Below are 16499 nucleotides of genomic sequence, written 5' to 3' on the forward strand. Positions count from 1 at the left end.
AGGTTGTAGTTTAAAAATCCTTTTCCAGGGCCAGCAGCTTCAGTGTCTAACGATACTCACAAGCAAACAAACTAACTCTGGAACAACAGTACAGATTTGCCCACGGAAAACGCGTGACTACTTCATTTCCTCTCATCAAAAAATCTGAGTGTTCTGAAAACATTACGTCTTCAAATCCTATAATTAGTGCTGTGGCTTGAAATAGAACTTACATGTTGGCTACTTTACAAAATTTGGCTTTACCTCATACTATTACCAATGCCAGATTTTTATTTTTATTTTTTTGAGAGAGACAGAAAGAGGGACAGACAGGAAGGGGAGAAATGAGAAGCATCAACTCATTGTTGTGGCACCTTAGTTGTTCATTGATTGCTTTCTCATACGTGCCTTGAGCGGGGGGCTCCAGCCCAGCCAGTGACCCCTTGCTCAAACCAGCAACCTTGGGCTCAAGCCAGCGACCCTGTGCTAAAGCTGGTGAGCTTGCATTCAAGGCAGCAACCTTGGGGTTTCTAACCTGAGTCCTCAGCATCTGAGGCTGACACTCTATCCACTGGGTCACCACCTGGTCAGGTGATGCCAGATATTTTATTTTATTTTATTTTTATTTTTTTAATAAATTTTTATTAATGGTAATGGGATGACATTAATAAATCAGGGTACATATATTCAAAGAAAACATGTCTAGGTTATTTTGTCATTAAATTATGTTGCATACCCCTCGCCCAAAGTCAGATTGTCCTCCGCCACCCTCTATCTAGTTCTCTGTGCCCCTCCCCCTCCCCCTAACTCTCTCCCTCCCTCCCTCCAATGTCCTCCCTCCCCCCACCCCTGGTAACCACCACACTCTTGTCCATGTCTCTTAGTCTCGTTTTTATGTTCCACCAATGTATGGAATCATATAGTTCTTGGTTTTTTCTGATTTACTTATTTCACTCCGTATAATGTTATCAAGATCCCACCATTTTGCTGTAAATGATCTGATGTCATCATTTCTTATGGCTGAGTAGTATTCCATAGTGTATATGTGCCACATCTTCTTTATCCAGTCTTCTATTGAAGGGCTTTTTGGTTGTTTCCATGTCTTGGCCACTGTGAACAGTGCTGCAATGAACATGGGGCTACATGTGTCTTTACGTATCAATGTTTCTGAGGTTTTGGGGTATATACCCAGTAGAGGGATTGCTGGGTCATAAGGTAGTTCTATTTGCAGTTTTTTGAGGAACCACCATACTTTCCTCCATAATGGTTGTACTACTTTACAGTCCCACCAACAGTGGATGAGAGTTCCCTTTTCTCCGCAGCCTCTCCAACATTTGCTATTACCCGTCTTGTTGATACTAGCTAATCTAACAGGGGTGAGGTGGTATCTCATTGTAGTTTTGATTTGCATTTCTCTAATAACTAATGAAGCTGAACATCTTTTCATATATCTGTTGGCCATTTGTATCTCTTCCTGGGAGAAGTGTCTGTTCATGTCCTCTTCCTATTTTTTTATTGGATTGTTTGTTTGTTTGTTGTTGAGTTTTATGAGTTCTTTGTAAATTTTGGATATTAGGCCCTTATCTGAGCTGTTGTTTGAAAATATCAGTTCCCATTTAGTTGGCTGTCTGTTTATTTTGATATCAGTTTCTCTTGCTGAGCAAAAACTTTTTATTCTGATGTAGTCCCATTCATTTATCTTTGCCTTCACTTCTCTTGCCATTGGAGTCAAGTTCATAAAATGTTCTTTAAAACCCAGGTCCATGATTTTAGTACCTATGTCTTCTTCTATGTACTTTATTGTTTCAGGTCTTATATTTAGGTCTTTGATCCATTTTGAATTAATTTTAGTACACGGGGACAGGCTGTAGTCGAGTTTCATTCTTTTGCATGTGGCTTTCCAGTTTTCCCAACACCATTTGTTGAAGAGGCTTTCTTTTCTCCATTGTGTGTTGTTGGCCCCTTTATCAAAGATTATTTGACCATATATATGTGGTTTTATTTCTGGGCTTTCTATTCTGTTCCATTGGTCTGAGTGTCTATTTTTCTGCCAATACCATGCTGTTTTGATTATCGTGGCCCTATAATATAGTTTAAAGTCAGGTATTGTAATGCCCCCAGCTTCATTCTTTTTCCTTAGGATTGTTTTAGCTATTCGGGGTTTTTTATAGTCCCATATAAATCTGATGATTTTTTGTTCCATTTCTTTAAAAAATCTCATAGGAATTTTGATGGGAATTGCATTAAATTTATATATTGCTTTGGGTAATATGGCCATTTTAATTATATTTATTCTTCCTATCCAAGAACAAGGAATATTTTTCCATCTCATTGTGCCTTTTTCTATTTCTCTTAATAATGCCTTATAGTTTTCGTTATATAGGTCCTTTACATTCTTTGTTATGTTTATTCCTAGGTATTTTATTTTTTTTGTTGCAATCGTGAAGGGGATTATTTTTTTGAGTTCGTTTTCTAATATTTCATTGTTGGCATATAGAAAGGCTATGGACTTTTGTATATTAATTTTGTATCCTGCGACCTTACTGTATTGGTTTATTGTTTCTAATAATCTTTTTGTGGAGTCCTTCGGGTTTTCGATGTATAGGATCATATCATCAGCAAAAAGTGATACCTTTACTTCTTCTTTTCCGATATGGATGCCTTTTATTTCTTTGTCTTGTCTGATTGCTCTGGCCAGAACTTCTAGCACCACGTTAAATAAGAGTGGAGAGAGTGGACAACCCTGTCTTGTTCCTGATTTAAGGTAGAAAGTCCTCAGTTTTATGCCGTTTAATAGGATGTTGGCTGATGGTTTATCATATATGGCCTTTATCATGTTGAGATATTTTCCTTCTATACCCATTTTGTTGAGAGTCTTAAACATAAAATTGTGTTGTATTTTATCAAAAGCCTTTTCTGCATCTATTGATAAGATCATGTGGTTTTTGTTCTTTGTTTTGTTGATATGGTGTATTACGTTAACCGTTTTGCGTATGTTGAATCATCCTTGAGATTCTGGGATGAATCCCACTTGATCATGATGTATTATTTTTTTAATATGTTGTTGTATTCGGTTTGCCAGTATTTTGTTTAGTATTTTAGCATCTGTATTCATTAGAGATATTGGTCTGTAGTTTTCTTTCTTTGTGCCATCCTTGCCAGGTTTTGGTATGAGGGTTATGTTGGCCTCATAAAATGTGTTTGGAAGTATTGCTTCTTCTTCAAATTTTTGGAAGACTTTGAGTAGAATAGGAACCAAGTCTTCTTTGAATGTTTGATAGAATTCACTAGTATAACCGTCTGGGCCTGGACTTTTATTTTTGGGGAGGTTTTTAATAGTTTTTTCTATTTCCTCCCTGCTGATTGGTCTGTTTAGGCTTTCTGCTTCTTCATGACTCAGTCTAGGAAGGTTGTATTGTTCTAGGAATTTATCCATTTCTTCTAGATTGTTGTATTTGGTGGCATATAATTTTTCATAGTATTCTACAATAATTCTTTGTATATCTATGATGTCTGTGGTGATCTCTCCTCTTTCATTTTGGATTTTATTTATTTGAGTCCTGTGCCTTTTTTCCTTGGTGAGTCTTGCCAAGGGTTTGTCAATTTTGTTGATCTTTTCAAAGAACCAGCTCCTTGTTTCATTGATTTTTTCTATAGTTTTTCTGTTCTCTATTTCATTTATTTCTGCTCTGATTTTTATTATCTTCTTTCTTCGGCTGGTTTTGGGTTGTCTTTGTTCTTCTTTTTCTAGTTCCTTAAGGTGTGAAGTTAAGTGGTTTACTTCGGCTCTCTCTTGTTTGTTCATATAGGCCTGAAGTAATATGAACTTTCCTCTTATTACTGCTTTTGCTGCATCCCAGAGATTGATATGTCGTATTTTCATTTTCATTTGTCTGTATATATCTTTTGATCTCTGCGCTTATTTCTTCTTTGACCCATTCATTTTTTAGAAGTATGTTGTTTAGTTTCCACATTTTTGTGGGTTTTTCTCCCTCTTTTTTGCAGTTGAATTTTAGTTTCAAGGCTTTATGAGCAGAAAATATGCTTGGTACAATTTCAATTTTTCTAAATTTGCTGATATTGTCTTTGTGGCCCAACATATGGTCAATTCTTGAGAATGTTCCATGTACACTAGAGAAAAATGTATACTCTGTCGCTTTGGGATGAAGTGTCCTGTAGATGTCTATCATATCCAGGTGTTCTAGTATTTTGTTTAAGGCCACTATATCTTTATTGATTGTCTGTTTGGATGACCGATCTAGAGCCGTCAGCGGTGTATTGAGGTCTCCAAGTATGATTGTATTTTTGTTAGTTTTTGTTTTAAGGTCAATAAGTAGCTGTCTTATATATTTTGGTGCTCCTTGGTTTGGTGCATATATATTAAGCATTGTTATGTCTTCTTGATTCAACTTCCCCTTAATCATTATGAAATGACCATTTTTGTCTCTGAGTACTTTTTCTGTCTTGTAGTCAGCATTATTAGATATGAGTATTGCTACACCTGCTTTTTTTTGGGTGTTGTTTGCTTGGAGTATTGTTTTCCAGCCTTTCACTTTGAATTTGTTTTTATCCTTGTTGCTTAGATGTGTTTCTTGTAGGCAGCATATAGTTGGATTTTCTTTTTTAATCCATTCTGCTACTCTGTGTCTTTTTATTGGTAAGTTTAATCCATTTACATTTAGTGTAATTATTGACCCTTGTGGGTTCCCTACTGCCATTTTATAAATTGCTTTCTGTTAGTTTTGTATCTTGTTTGATTCTTCTCTTTTGTTTTTCTATCATTTGTTTTTGTTTGTTTGTGTTCCATACTTCTTTCCTCTGTTGCTACCTTTTTTAAGTCAAGTGTTTTTGTGGTGGTTTTTTCAAGGGTGGTTACCATTAAGTAATGAAAAGGGTACCTACCATATTCATTGTAGTACCCTATCTTATGAGTATTTCTGCACTTCATCGTCCTTTGCTACTGTTAATCTCCATCCTCTCCCCCCTTTTTTTCCTTTGTTGTCACAGTTTAAGTTTGCTTTTATTGTGTTCTTGGTGGAGCTGTTACTTGTGGTGTTGTTTTCTTTTGTTCTTTGAATCTGGTTGGAAAACCCCCTTTAGTATTTCCTGGAGTGGGGGCTTTCTGCTGATAAATTCTCTCATCTTTTCTGTATTTGTGAATGTTTTTATATCTCCTTCATACTTGAAGGATAGCTTTGATGGGTATAGTATTCTTGGCTGAAAGTTCCTCTCTTTCAGGGCTTTAAATATTGGGGTCCACTCTCTTCTAGCTTGTAGAGTTTCTGCTGAGAAATCTGATGATAATCTAATAGGCCTTCCTTTATATGTTGTACTCTTCTTTTCCCTGGCTGCCTTGAGAATTTTTTCTTTGTCATTGGTTTGTGTCATCTTTATTATGATGTGCCTTGGAGTGGGTTTGTTGGGGTTAAGAAAATTCGGTGTTCTGTTTGCTTCTTGAATTTGAGGCTTTAGTTCTTTCCACAGGCTTGGGAAGTTCTCGTCTATTATTTGTTTGAGTATATTCTCCATTCCATTTTCTTTCTCTTCTCCCTCTGATATACCTATTATTCTTATGTTATTCTTTCTGATGGAGTCAGACAATTCCTGTAGGGCTTTCTCATTTTTTATTATTTTTGAGTCTCTTTCTTCTTCTCTCTGTTGTGCCTCAAGTTGTTTGTCTTCTATTTCACTAATCCTATCTTCTATCTGGGCTGTTCTGTTAGCTAAGCTTGTTACCTCGTTTTTCAGCTCGTGAATTGAGTTTTTCATCTCTGTTTGATTTGTTTTTATAGTTTCAATTTCTTTGGACATATATTCTTTGTGTTCTTTGAGTTGTTTTCTGATCTCCCTAAATTGCCTTTCTGTGTTTTCTTGTATATCTCTGAGTATTTTTAAGATTTCTATTTTAAATTCTCTGTCATTTAGCTCCAAGGCTTCCAATATGTTAAGTCTTTTCTCCATAGATTTTTCCACATCTATTTGTGTTACCTCTCTTTCTTTTGTATCCATAATATTCAATTTCCTTTCTTATTGGCATCTGAGGGTGGTCTTGTTGATAGCACTAATTAGAATTAATAAAGAGTAAAAAGTAAAAAAAAAAAAAAGAAGGTAAAACACCCCACAAAAAAAAACAATAATAATTTATTATTTCCCCCTTTTTTTTTCTTCTCTTTCCCTCCTCTCCCCTCCTCAGGGAAATATCGTGATGACCTGTGACTTATATTATGCTAAATGGAACAAAAACTGCCTATAATGGAGGGCCTGATTTGGGGTGAAGAGTTCAAGGGGCAAAAAAAGGGAGTAGGGACCTACTAAATGCAAAAAAAAAAAAAAAAAAAAAGGAAGAAAATCTTAGACAAGCATAAGATGATTTGCTTGTAAGTGATGGTCGACTAAGAGATATAATGAGAGGGATAAGAGGGAACCAGAAAAAAGAAGAAAAAAAAAGATTAATAAAGAAGAAAAAAAAAATAATAAGTAAAAATCTGTTGTATTAAGTGGAGTGAAGACTAAATACAATGGAGACCTTGGGTTGGGAGGAATGCTAGTGAGTTAAAAAGCAATGTAAAAAGTACCCAAAATGCCACAAAAATAAACAAACAAACAAAAAAAAAACAAAAGCAAAGAAGAAAAATAAAACCAAAAAAAACCCTTGAGTCCCAAATTAATTAATTTGTTCGTGATTGAGGATTAAATGGGAGGAAAAGTAAAACGAGAAAAGAAAAAACGAATAGAAAGGAAAAAATAAGAAAAAGAGAAAAACGAAGGAAGAAAAAAAAAGAGAAAAAAACAAAATAAAGCAAAACAAAAAAAAACAAAAGAGGAGAGAGTGAGAGTTAAGTGTTTTGGAGTATAACCTTAAAGGAGGGTGAGGATGAAGAAAAGAAATAAAATGTAACACTAATGGGTAGTGTAGTTCAAGAAAAGGGAAGCATAAGATGGGCAGAGAATAGAAGGACCGAGGTGGAGGAAATAGAAATAATAATAATAAAGGCAATAAGATAGAAGAAACAAACAACAACAACAAAAAAATTAGTGGAACAAGTTGTAAAGTCTGTGGATTTTTCTTGATTTTGAGAGGTTAACTTCTTCCTTTTTCTTTTCTCTCCCTCTTCCTGGTCGGTGACTCTGTACCCCAGGCTCTGCCCCTGTGTCACACTTAGGTAGGGATTTGCAGTTGATCGGATTCTATGGCAATGTCATATAATTGGCTTTAGTCTTGCTGGTAGTCAAGGCTTGTTGGCGTTTGCAGGGTCCAACGATGAGAGAGTTTGCTTTCCTGGAGTCTCTCTCCTAGTCCCCCCTTTCTGAATTAGCAGCCTGGTGATCCAGCTATAAGGCTGCTACTGCTTCTGCCTGGGGAGTAAGAGGCTCAAAGAGCTAGGAAATCCCCACTCTATCCCCACTCAGCGCAAGGCTTTGGGAAAGGCTCTGGCAGTCAGAGCCTCCAGTGTAATCAGGTGGGGGTGGGAGTCAATTGTTGTCAAGGTGACTGTTCAGCGCCTAGCATTCAGTTGGACCACTCACCCAGACTTTCCACACTTTGTAGCCTGTTTTGGCTGGGAAGAAGGGGCACTCGTCTCTGCTTGCGACTAGTGTAGTATAGATCTTATTATCTGCCAAGTCCCTCTTGTTAGCGTTTATCCCTGAATATGGAGGCTCTATCAATCAGAAGTTGCCCCCGCCCCTTTAGCGAGAGGTACTAAAAAATATCACGCCTCTTGTCTTGGATCACTGAACTGAGAGAGATCTTATCAATTAGAGCCCGTGGGTGCGCAGATTTCATGGGTTAAGCTAATTTCAGTGATTGGGTCCGCAGCTGTGCTCCCGAAGGTATTTCAGGCTGCCTGCGCGCCCCTCCCCCAACGCTTGATTGTTAGCTTGAATGGCTGGGTGAGGTGCCCTGCCCACAGAGAGAATCTCCCAAGTAGGGAAGACCGCCCTGGCGCCTCTCCCGCTGGCCCCGCCGCTGGCGGCTGGATCGCACCAGGCGCAGGATAATGGGGCACCCTGGGTGTGCGGGCCAGTAGGGCGCTCTGGGCACGTGGGATGCCCAGGGCATGCGCGCGAATGGGGTGCTCCGGGCACCGGTGGCTGGGGACTCTCACTCGCAGTGCGTGGGCCGCTGGGAACGTTAGCGGTGCTCGCTCTGCAATCGGACCGGGCGCGCGCTGGCGGCTGCTCGCCGCTCCTGAGTGTGGGCTGACTCACCACAGGCGCACTCCCTCCGCGGCTTGAATGAACGTCCCTGCGGTAGTTAGCTTCCTCCACACCCTCGTCTCTCAGATTCAAGTGATAACAGTCCTTTCGCTTTCAGTTTGTGTGGAACTCCGGAATGCTCCGAGGATAAATTTTTCTGTTTCTAGTTGATAAATTTGTTGTGATTTTGGGGAGATCTGTCGGACGCGCTGCTCACGGCACCATTTCCGTGACATCACTCCCGATGCCAGATATTTTAAGACATCTAAAATACTACTTTTGGCCCTGGCCAGTTAGCTCAGTAGATAGAGAGTCGGCTCAGTGTGCAGAAGTCTGATGTTCTATCCTCAGTCAGGCCACACATAAGAAACAACCATCTGCTTCTTTTCCCCTCCTTCTCCCCCTTCTGTTTCTCTTCCCTTCCCACAGCAAGTGGCTCTATGGGTTTGAGTGTTAGCCCCAGGCACTCAGGATAACTAGGTTATTCAAGCATTGGCTCCAGACGAGGCTTGCCACCTGGATCCTGGTCTGGGCACATGTGGGAGTCTGTCTCTCTCTCTCTCTCCTCCTCTCACTTAAAAAATACTACTCTTGCCCAACTTGTGGTGGCACAGTGGATGGATCATTGACCTGGAATGCTGAGGTTGTGGTTTGAGGCCTGGGCTTACCCAGTCGAGATATACGGCACATATGAGAAGCAACTACTACAAGTTGAAGCTTCCTGCTCCTCCCCTCCTTTCTCTCTCTCTCTAAAAATCAATAAGTAAAATCTTAACAAAATAAAATAAAATACTACCTTTAAAACACAAGAGCCAGGAGGCTGAGCTAACTCAAATGTCAGCTGTCATCTAGTCATTTGGAGTTCAAATCCAGATGTAAAAGCTTCCAGAAAGACAGTGTTTAAGGAAACTGTGTCAGTTTCTTTGGAAATACTGTGCTACATTCATTGAAACACTTTTGCCCTGGCCGGTTGGCTTAGTGGTAGAGCGTCGGCCTGGTGTGTGGGGGACCCGGGTTCGATTCCCGGCCAGGGCACATAGGAGAAGCGCCCATTTGCTTCTCCACCCCCCTCCTTCCTCTCTGTCTCTCTCTTCCCCTCCCACAGCCAAGGCTCCATTGGAGCAAAGATGGCCCGGGCGCTGGGGATGGCTCCTTGGCCTCTGCCCCAGGCGCTAGAGTGGCTCTGGTCGCGGCAGAGCGACGCCCCGGAGGGGCAGAGCATCGCCCCCTGGTGGGCAGAGCGTCGCCCCTGGTGGGCGTGTGGGGTGGATCCCAGTCGGGCACATGTGGGAGTCTGTCTGACTGTCTCTCCCCGTTTCCAGCTTCAGAAAAATGCAAAAAAAAGAAAGAAAGAAAGAAAGAAAGAAAGAAAGAAAGAAAGAAAGAAAGAAAGAAACAGTTTCTGAGCTCAGTGCTAAAGCTGAAGTAAGAAAGATGAGTTTGTAACACTGAGGAATTTTTAGATTTTACAATCTTTAAGTGTGTTTATGAGTTAGCACAATTCCAAAAAACTGTACTGGGATATTTTCCCTTAGTCTTATTTCTAATCTGAAGACTGAGTGCCAGTGTTGGCAGAATCAGCTGGGCGGATATGTTAAAAATGTGAATTCCTGAGCCTCATCCCAGATCAACTTAGATGTTCAGGCCCAGGAAGCTGCATTTTAACTTATTATCTTTTTATTTGCTTATTCATTTTTTTAGAGAGGAGAGACAGAGAAAGAAACAGAGAGAGAAAGAAGGGCGGAGGAGCATGAAGCATCAACTCCCATATGTGCCTTGACCAGGCAAGCCCAGGGTTTTGAACTGGTGACCTTGGCATTCCAGGTTGACACTTTATCCCCAGTGCCACCACAGGTCAGGCCCAGGAAGCTGCATTTTAAAAAGTTCTTCCTTGTCTCACAGGCACACAGAGTCTGAAGATCTCTTCTTATGGAGGGTATGTCCACTGACTACAAAATATTCTGTTTAATGAGACCTTAATACATGCCAGGTATTTAATATATGTCACTTCCTTTTGATTACCCAGTGATTCTTGGAGACAGGCATTATTAAACAATTTTACAGGTAAAGAACTTAAAACACAGAGAAAACAATAATGACAGAAAACTTTCTTAACTTGGTGAACGAAGTAGACAATACAAGTCCGGGAAGCACATAGTTTCAAACAAGATGAACCCAAAGAGGCCCACACCAGGACACATCATAATTAAAAAGTAAAAGGTTAAAGACAAAGAGAGAATCTTAAAAGTAACAGAGAAAAGCAGTTAGTTACCTACAAGGAACCTCCCACAAGACTATCAGTTGATTTTTCAACAGAAACTTTGCAAGCCAGAAGGGAGTGGCAAGAAATATTCAAAGTGATGAAAAGCAAGAACCTACAACCAAGATTATTCTACCCAGCAAAGCTATCATTTAGAATCAAAGGACAGATAAAGAGCTTCCCAGAGGCCCTGGCCGGTTGGTTCAGAGGTAGAGTGTTGGCCTGGCATGCAGGAGTCGCAGGTTCGATTCCCGGCCAGGGCACACAGGAGAAGCACCCATCTGCTTCTCCACCCCTCCCCCTCTCCCTCCTCTCTGTCTCTCTCTTCCCCTCCTACAGCCAATGCTCCACTGGAGCAAAGTTGGCCCGGGCACTGAGGATGGCTCTGTGGCCTGTGCCTCAGGCGCTAGAGTGGCTCTGGTTGCGACAGAGCAAGGCCCCGGATGGGCAGAGCTTCGCCCTCTGGTGGGCGTGCCGGGTGGATTCCGGTCAGGCTCATGCGGGAGTCTGTCTGACTGCCTCCCTGTTTCCAACTTCAGAAAATACAAAAAAAAAGAAAAAAGAAAAAAAAGAGCTTCCCAGATAAGAAAAAGCTAAAGGAGTTCATTACCAGAAACAGTATTATATGAAATGTTGAAGGGTTTTCTTTATGACAAAGAAGAGGAAGAGGATGTAGTAGGAGGAAGAGGAGGAAGAGGATTCTACTACATGGATGGATACACCAAAGTTTGTTTATCCTGTCACCAAGTGAAGGACATTAAGTTGTTTTCAGGGTTTTTTTGGTCACTATAAACAAAGCCTTTATAAACATTCATAAATAGGTATTTGTGTGAATGAAAGTTTTCATTAGTAAATATCTAGGAGTGCAATTGCTGGGTCATAAAATAAGTCAATGTTTAACTTAATAAAAAGCTGTCAGTTTTCCCAAATGGCTGTACCATTTTACACTCCCACTACCCATTTTTGATTGTGAACCATTCTAATAGAACATAGTCCAAAGGATGGACCCTAATTTTCTTTCTTTTTAAATTTACTGATTTTCTTTTTAGTGAGAAAGGAAGGGGGGAGAAAGAGCAAGAAACATCAATCTGTTTCTGTATGTGCCTTGACCAGGGATCCAACAGGCAACCTTTGCAAATGAAGATGATATTCTAACCAACCAAATATCCAGCCAGGGAAGAGCTTTATTTTCTATAAAGGAAAAACACCAAATTCCTCACTTAGTCAATGTTTTCCTTATGGACATTGAAGAACCTGCCTTCTTCCCAGCCACATGTCACTGCTGTTCCATGTGCATTCCTGGAGATAGTCAAACTCAAGCCCTTGATCCCTCACCATTCCTGGTGCTTCCCAACATACGTTTTGCTCGTGCTATTTGCCACCTCGCATATTCACCTTTTTCTAGTCACATCTTATGTAAACCCCAACTATGGTAATCTTTTTTTCTTTAGGACTTTTTTTTTTGCTCTCAAAAAATAAATAAATAAAAGAAAGAAAACAAGGAGGAGTCCAGTGCACTGCTTAGGAGAGCAAGCGAAAGCTCTACAAGAGCATGTGTCTTTTTCTTTATTTTTGAAAAGATGAATGCTTCCAAAGTAACCAGAACTGATGATATGGGGTGAAGTAAATTCTCATTATTTGGGGTTGTCTGGGGAATGAAAGCCTTTCCATTTATGCCACTTTGGGTCAGTTCTTAGTGCTATTCAAGATCGCTCCCTGCCTCCAAGTTTTTAACATTTAAATGTGTACACATGCAATTATGGCTTTGGCAGAGAAGAGGAATAGAAAGCAAATTCTTTGATCATATAGCAAACATGCACTTCCCATAAACAGATACTGTAAATAGGATGGATTTTTTTCTTCCCTAAATAGCTTGTGGCCTGCTTACATATAGGGAGTCATCTCTCCCAAGGCCTCCACAGTGCTGAAGGCAGCACCACATGCAACGTGTCCACTCTCCTGTTTCTGGAGGAGTTGATGCAATTTCAAGGCCCAGGGCTGGGCCAAGACTTGGTTCTTGCTACACTTTATAATGTTCCAGAGCGACTGCTTCTGCGGTGCCAAGTAATCCTAGAAATCTTGCCGCCTGCATCTCGGGAATAATGAGTTTACAGCCACCAGCTCTAAGTGCCACTATCTGAATGGGCCGGGCAAGCCAGTGGGGAGCATTCAGACCTCTCAGGCCGGCTGACTTGATAGTAACTCTCCTCCAGGAGATGGTCTCGGTCCTGTACCTTGGCTCCAGCTCGTAACCAGGCCGACTCTGTCTTGCCCAGTGCTTGTTTCCACCCGTCAATCCCAGACCTGAGATGCTCAAAAGCCGCATCCTTGGTTCCTTCCCCCATAAGTGACAAGTTTGCCAAGCCCAATCTAGACCCTTCCCCGACCCTCTTCTGCAGTCTCCCAGTTTTAAAAACGTTGTCTTCGCTTTTAGCTGTCCGAACATCGCTGCCCACCCCCAGCCCCGCCGCCCAGAGCTCCAGCCCCGGGCTCTGGTAACTAGCCTGGGTGAGTGCCGGGACACTGGCCAGGGCGGGACTCACCCGACCCGTGGAGAAGCGCCGGAGGGCCTGGCTGCCCCGCCGCAGCATTGTGGAAAGAAGCGCTCCTGCCCGCAGCCTGCAGTTTTCAAGCCCGGGACCGACGCGCTTCCTGAAGCTGTCAGGCAAGCCCTGGAACCCAGCCCGCCGGCAGCCCCGCCCAGTCAGCTGGCCGGGCTCGGGGCCAATTCCGAGCGAGCGGGCGGGGCGTGCGCCGACCGCCTGGAGCCCTGGGGCCTCAGAACAGCTGCTGCGCTGGTGCCCAGATGGAGACACAGCTCCCTGTGGCTAGTTCGGCTGCAGACGTGTTCCAGGTACTGGCTGTGGGACCTGTTACTCAGACCCTGGGAGCTACATAGGGATCTGCCTTAGTGGTCAGTCTGACACTCCAAATCAATCCCATAACACAGTCCTGAGAAGGCAACAGGCATGCTAGTGTGCGTGGAGCTACGAAATTTAAGGGATGGGGGCACCTTTGCTATGTAAAGATCATGATACCTACCTCATAGGCTAATAGGAGGATTTGCGGAGAGACTGTATAAAGCACTTGGCGGAAGGCCTGGCACAGAGTTGGTCCCCAACAGACGATAGGTAGATGACAGAGAGAGAGAGAGAGATGATAGATAGATAGATAGATAGATAGACAGACAGATAGGTACATAGATATCCTTTTCCTCACCTTTTAGAAGAAAGGCTGAGACCTGCTTTAGCTGAGCACTTGCCTCACAGGAACTAGCCTGGCCTGCAAGGCCCACTGCAATCCAGCATTGCCCTTATTTCTGACTGCTCCTTTGCACAGGTAACTCAGCCTAACTGTAGTACTTGCCAATTCTTTCCTGAATAAGGGTCCTAGAAAAGCTTGTTACCTGACACTTGTCACCAACTCTGCGTGACCAAATTCCTTCTCTTCTTAAAGGTATAGCTCAAATATTGCCTCCTGGAGGCATATCTCTTGATTCTTTCTCTCTCATCTCCTTATTCCCCCAAAGTATCTTTAAAAAAAAAAAAAAAAACAAGATAAAGCACGCGCTCTATCTCTCATAAGGATTTTATTTGATTTTATGTGTGTGTGTGTGTGGGGGGGAGAAGTATCAGCTTATAGTTGCTTCACTTTAGTTGTTCATTGGTTGCTTGTCATATATGCCTTGCCTGGGGAATTCCAGCATTTTGAACCAGCAACCTCAGCATTCCAGGTCGATGATGTATCCACCACGTCACCGCAGGTCAGGCCCAAAGTAATCCTTTACTCCTCCAAACTGGGAAGGATTTTTGTCTATGCATGTCTTATGACGTTTTAGTCTGTTGCTGGTATTGATATACCTGTCATCTTCTCAACTGGAAGCTCCTTGCAGGTTGAGTCTATGCCTGATTTATTTATTTATCTTTTAATTATTTTTTAAAGACTTTATTTACTCATTTTTAGAGAGGAGAAAAGAGAGAGAGAGAGAAGGGAGAGAGGAGCAGGAAGCGTATGTGCCTTGACCGGGCAAGCCCAGAGTTTCAAACCGGTGACCTCAGTGTTCCAGGTTGACACTTTATCCACTATGCCACTCACAGCAGAGGTAGTCAACCTTTTTATATCTACCGCCCACTTTTGTATCTCTGTTAGTAGTAAAATTTTCTAACTGCTCACCGGTTCCACAGTAATGGTGATTTATAAAGTAGGGAAGTAACTTTACTTTATAAAATTTATAAAGCAGAGTTACAGCAAGTTAAAGCATATAATAATAATTACTTACCAAGTACTTTATGTTGGATTTTCGCTAAGTTTGGCAGAATAAGTCTTTATAAAACAACTTACTGTAGTTAAATCTATCTTTTTATTTATACTTTGGTTGCTCCACTTCCGCCCACCGTTCCATGAAAGCTGGAATGCCCACTAGTGGGCGGTAGGGACCAGCTGCCTATCACTGAACAGTATCTGTCATTAAGCAGAGCTTAAAAAATACTTGTTGAATGAGAGAATAAATGAATAAATTAATATGTTTAAGAAGGTAAGGGGGAGAGAAAAAGAACAATCTGTAAAGCTTGGAGAATTGTGGCAAACATCCAGTGTTTTGCTTTGGGAAACTGCCTCTTGCCAATTCAATTCATTTCCTTGACTGTTTTTGTGATTTCTTGCCTTTTTTTTTTTTAACTTCCAATTTTTTAAAATTTAATTTAATTTTATTTTTTTTAGCAAGGGGAGAGGGGAGAGAGAGAGATATAGACAGATCAACAGAGAGACAGGAAGGGAGAGAGATAAGAAACATCAACTTGTACTTGCGACATTTTAGTTGTTCATTGATTGCTTCTCACACGTGCCCTGACAGGGGGTGGGGGTGGACTCAAGCTGAGCCAGTTATCCCTTGGCTTGCTCAAGCCAGCGACCCTTGGAGTTTCAAACCTGGGTGCTCAGCCTCCCAGGTCAACACTCTATCCACTGCATCACCACCTGGTCAGGCCATATATTGATATTCATTTTATTTGTTCTGATCTGTGTAAACTGGGAGGGGTGGCAGAGAGTGTGATGTTTCCTGAGTGGGGGTTACATAGTTATATACTCAAACTCCTAACTTTAGAAAATGAGTTTACATTCACCCAAATATAATGAAATATAGAAGATTTTCTTCTATAAGAACCAAAAGAGTAATACTCTTGATACTGGAGATTGTTCCAGATGCAATTAGAGAGTTTCACAAACAACAAGAAAATTCCTGCCCATTTAGATTTATATATCCAGGAAAAAATGGAGATGAAATAAAGTCATTTTTAGAAACAAAAGCTTGAGAGAATTTGTCATCAGCAGACACACAATAAAGGGAATATTAAAGACTATCCTTCAAGCAGGAGGATAATTGTCCACATGGAAGCCTGGAAATGCAGGACTGAATGAAGATCAAATAAATAAAAAAGGGTGGGGCAAATGTGGGAGTGAATTTAAATGAACATTGGCCCTATAAACAACAACAATAATAATGTAATCTTGTGGATATATACACACATGTATGAAAAGATATACAAACAACAATAAAAAATTGTTGGCTAAGTTGGGGGGGGGGGGCTTGAAGGAATGGAACGGTCATTAGACAGAAAGAAAATAATCCCAGATGGAAGTTCAGAGATAAAGGAATGCAAAGGAATCGAATGGATAAATATGGGGGCAAATTTAAGTTAATATTGTCTGAAACAATTCTAATAATGTATAGAGTTCAAAAAAATATATAATTAAAATACAGGAGCCTGATCTGTGGTGGCGCAGTGGATAAAGCGTCGACCTGGAAATACTGAGGTCGCTGGTTCGAAACCCTGGGCTTGCCTGGTCAAGGCACATATGGGAGTTGATGCTTCCAGCTCCTCCCCCCTTCTCTCTCTCTCTGTCTCTCTCTCCTCTCTCTCCCTCTCTGTCTCTCTCCTCTCTAAAAATGAATAAATAAAATAAAATAAAAAATCTGCTTGAGTTTACATTTCTTTAAAAAAAATACAGGACAACAATAGCATCTGAGTTTTAAAGAAAGACTTAAAGTGTTTTAAGGCCATAG

General features: G+C 41.2%; 1 protein-coding gene across 1 annotated transcript in view; it reads right to left on the minus strand.

The window, feature by feature from the left end:
- The window catches only part of ALDH1L2 (aldehyde dehydrogenase 1 family member L2), a 76875-nt gene extending 63764 nt beyond the window's left edge, over nt 1–13111 (minus strand). The window contains exon 1 of the mRNA XM_066263406.1: nt 12982–13111. Within this exon, the coding sequence (XP_066119503.1) occupies nt 12982–13029 (48 nt within the window). The 5' untranslated portion in view covers nt 13030–13111. The remainder of the gene's footprint in view (nt 1–12981) is intronic.
- Between the last annotated feature and the right edge of the window lie 3388 nt (nt 13112–16499).

The sequence above is a fragment of the Saccopteryx bilineata genome, chromosome 1 (genome assembly GCF_036850765.1).
Source record: "Saccopteryx bilineata isolate mSacBil1 chromosome 1, mSacBil1_pri_phased_curated, whole genome shotgun sequence".
NCBI lineage: Eukaryota > Metazoa > Chordata > Mammalia > Chiroptera > Emballonuridae > Saccopteryx > Saccopteryx bilineata.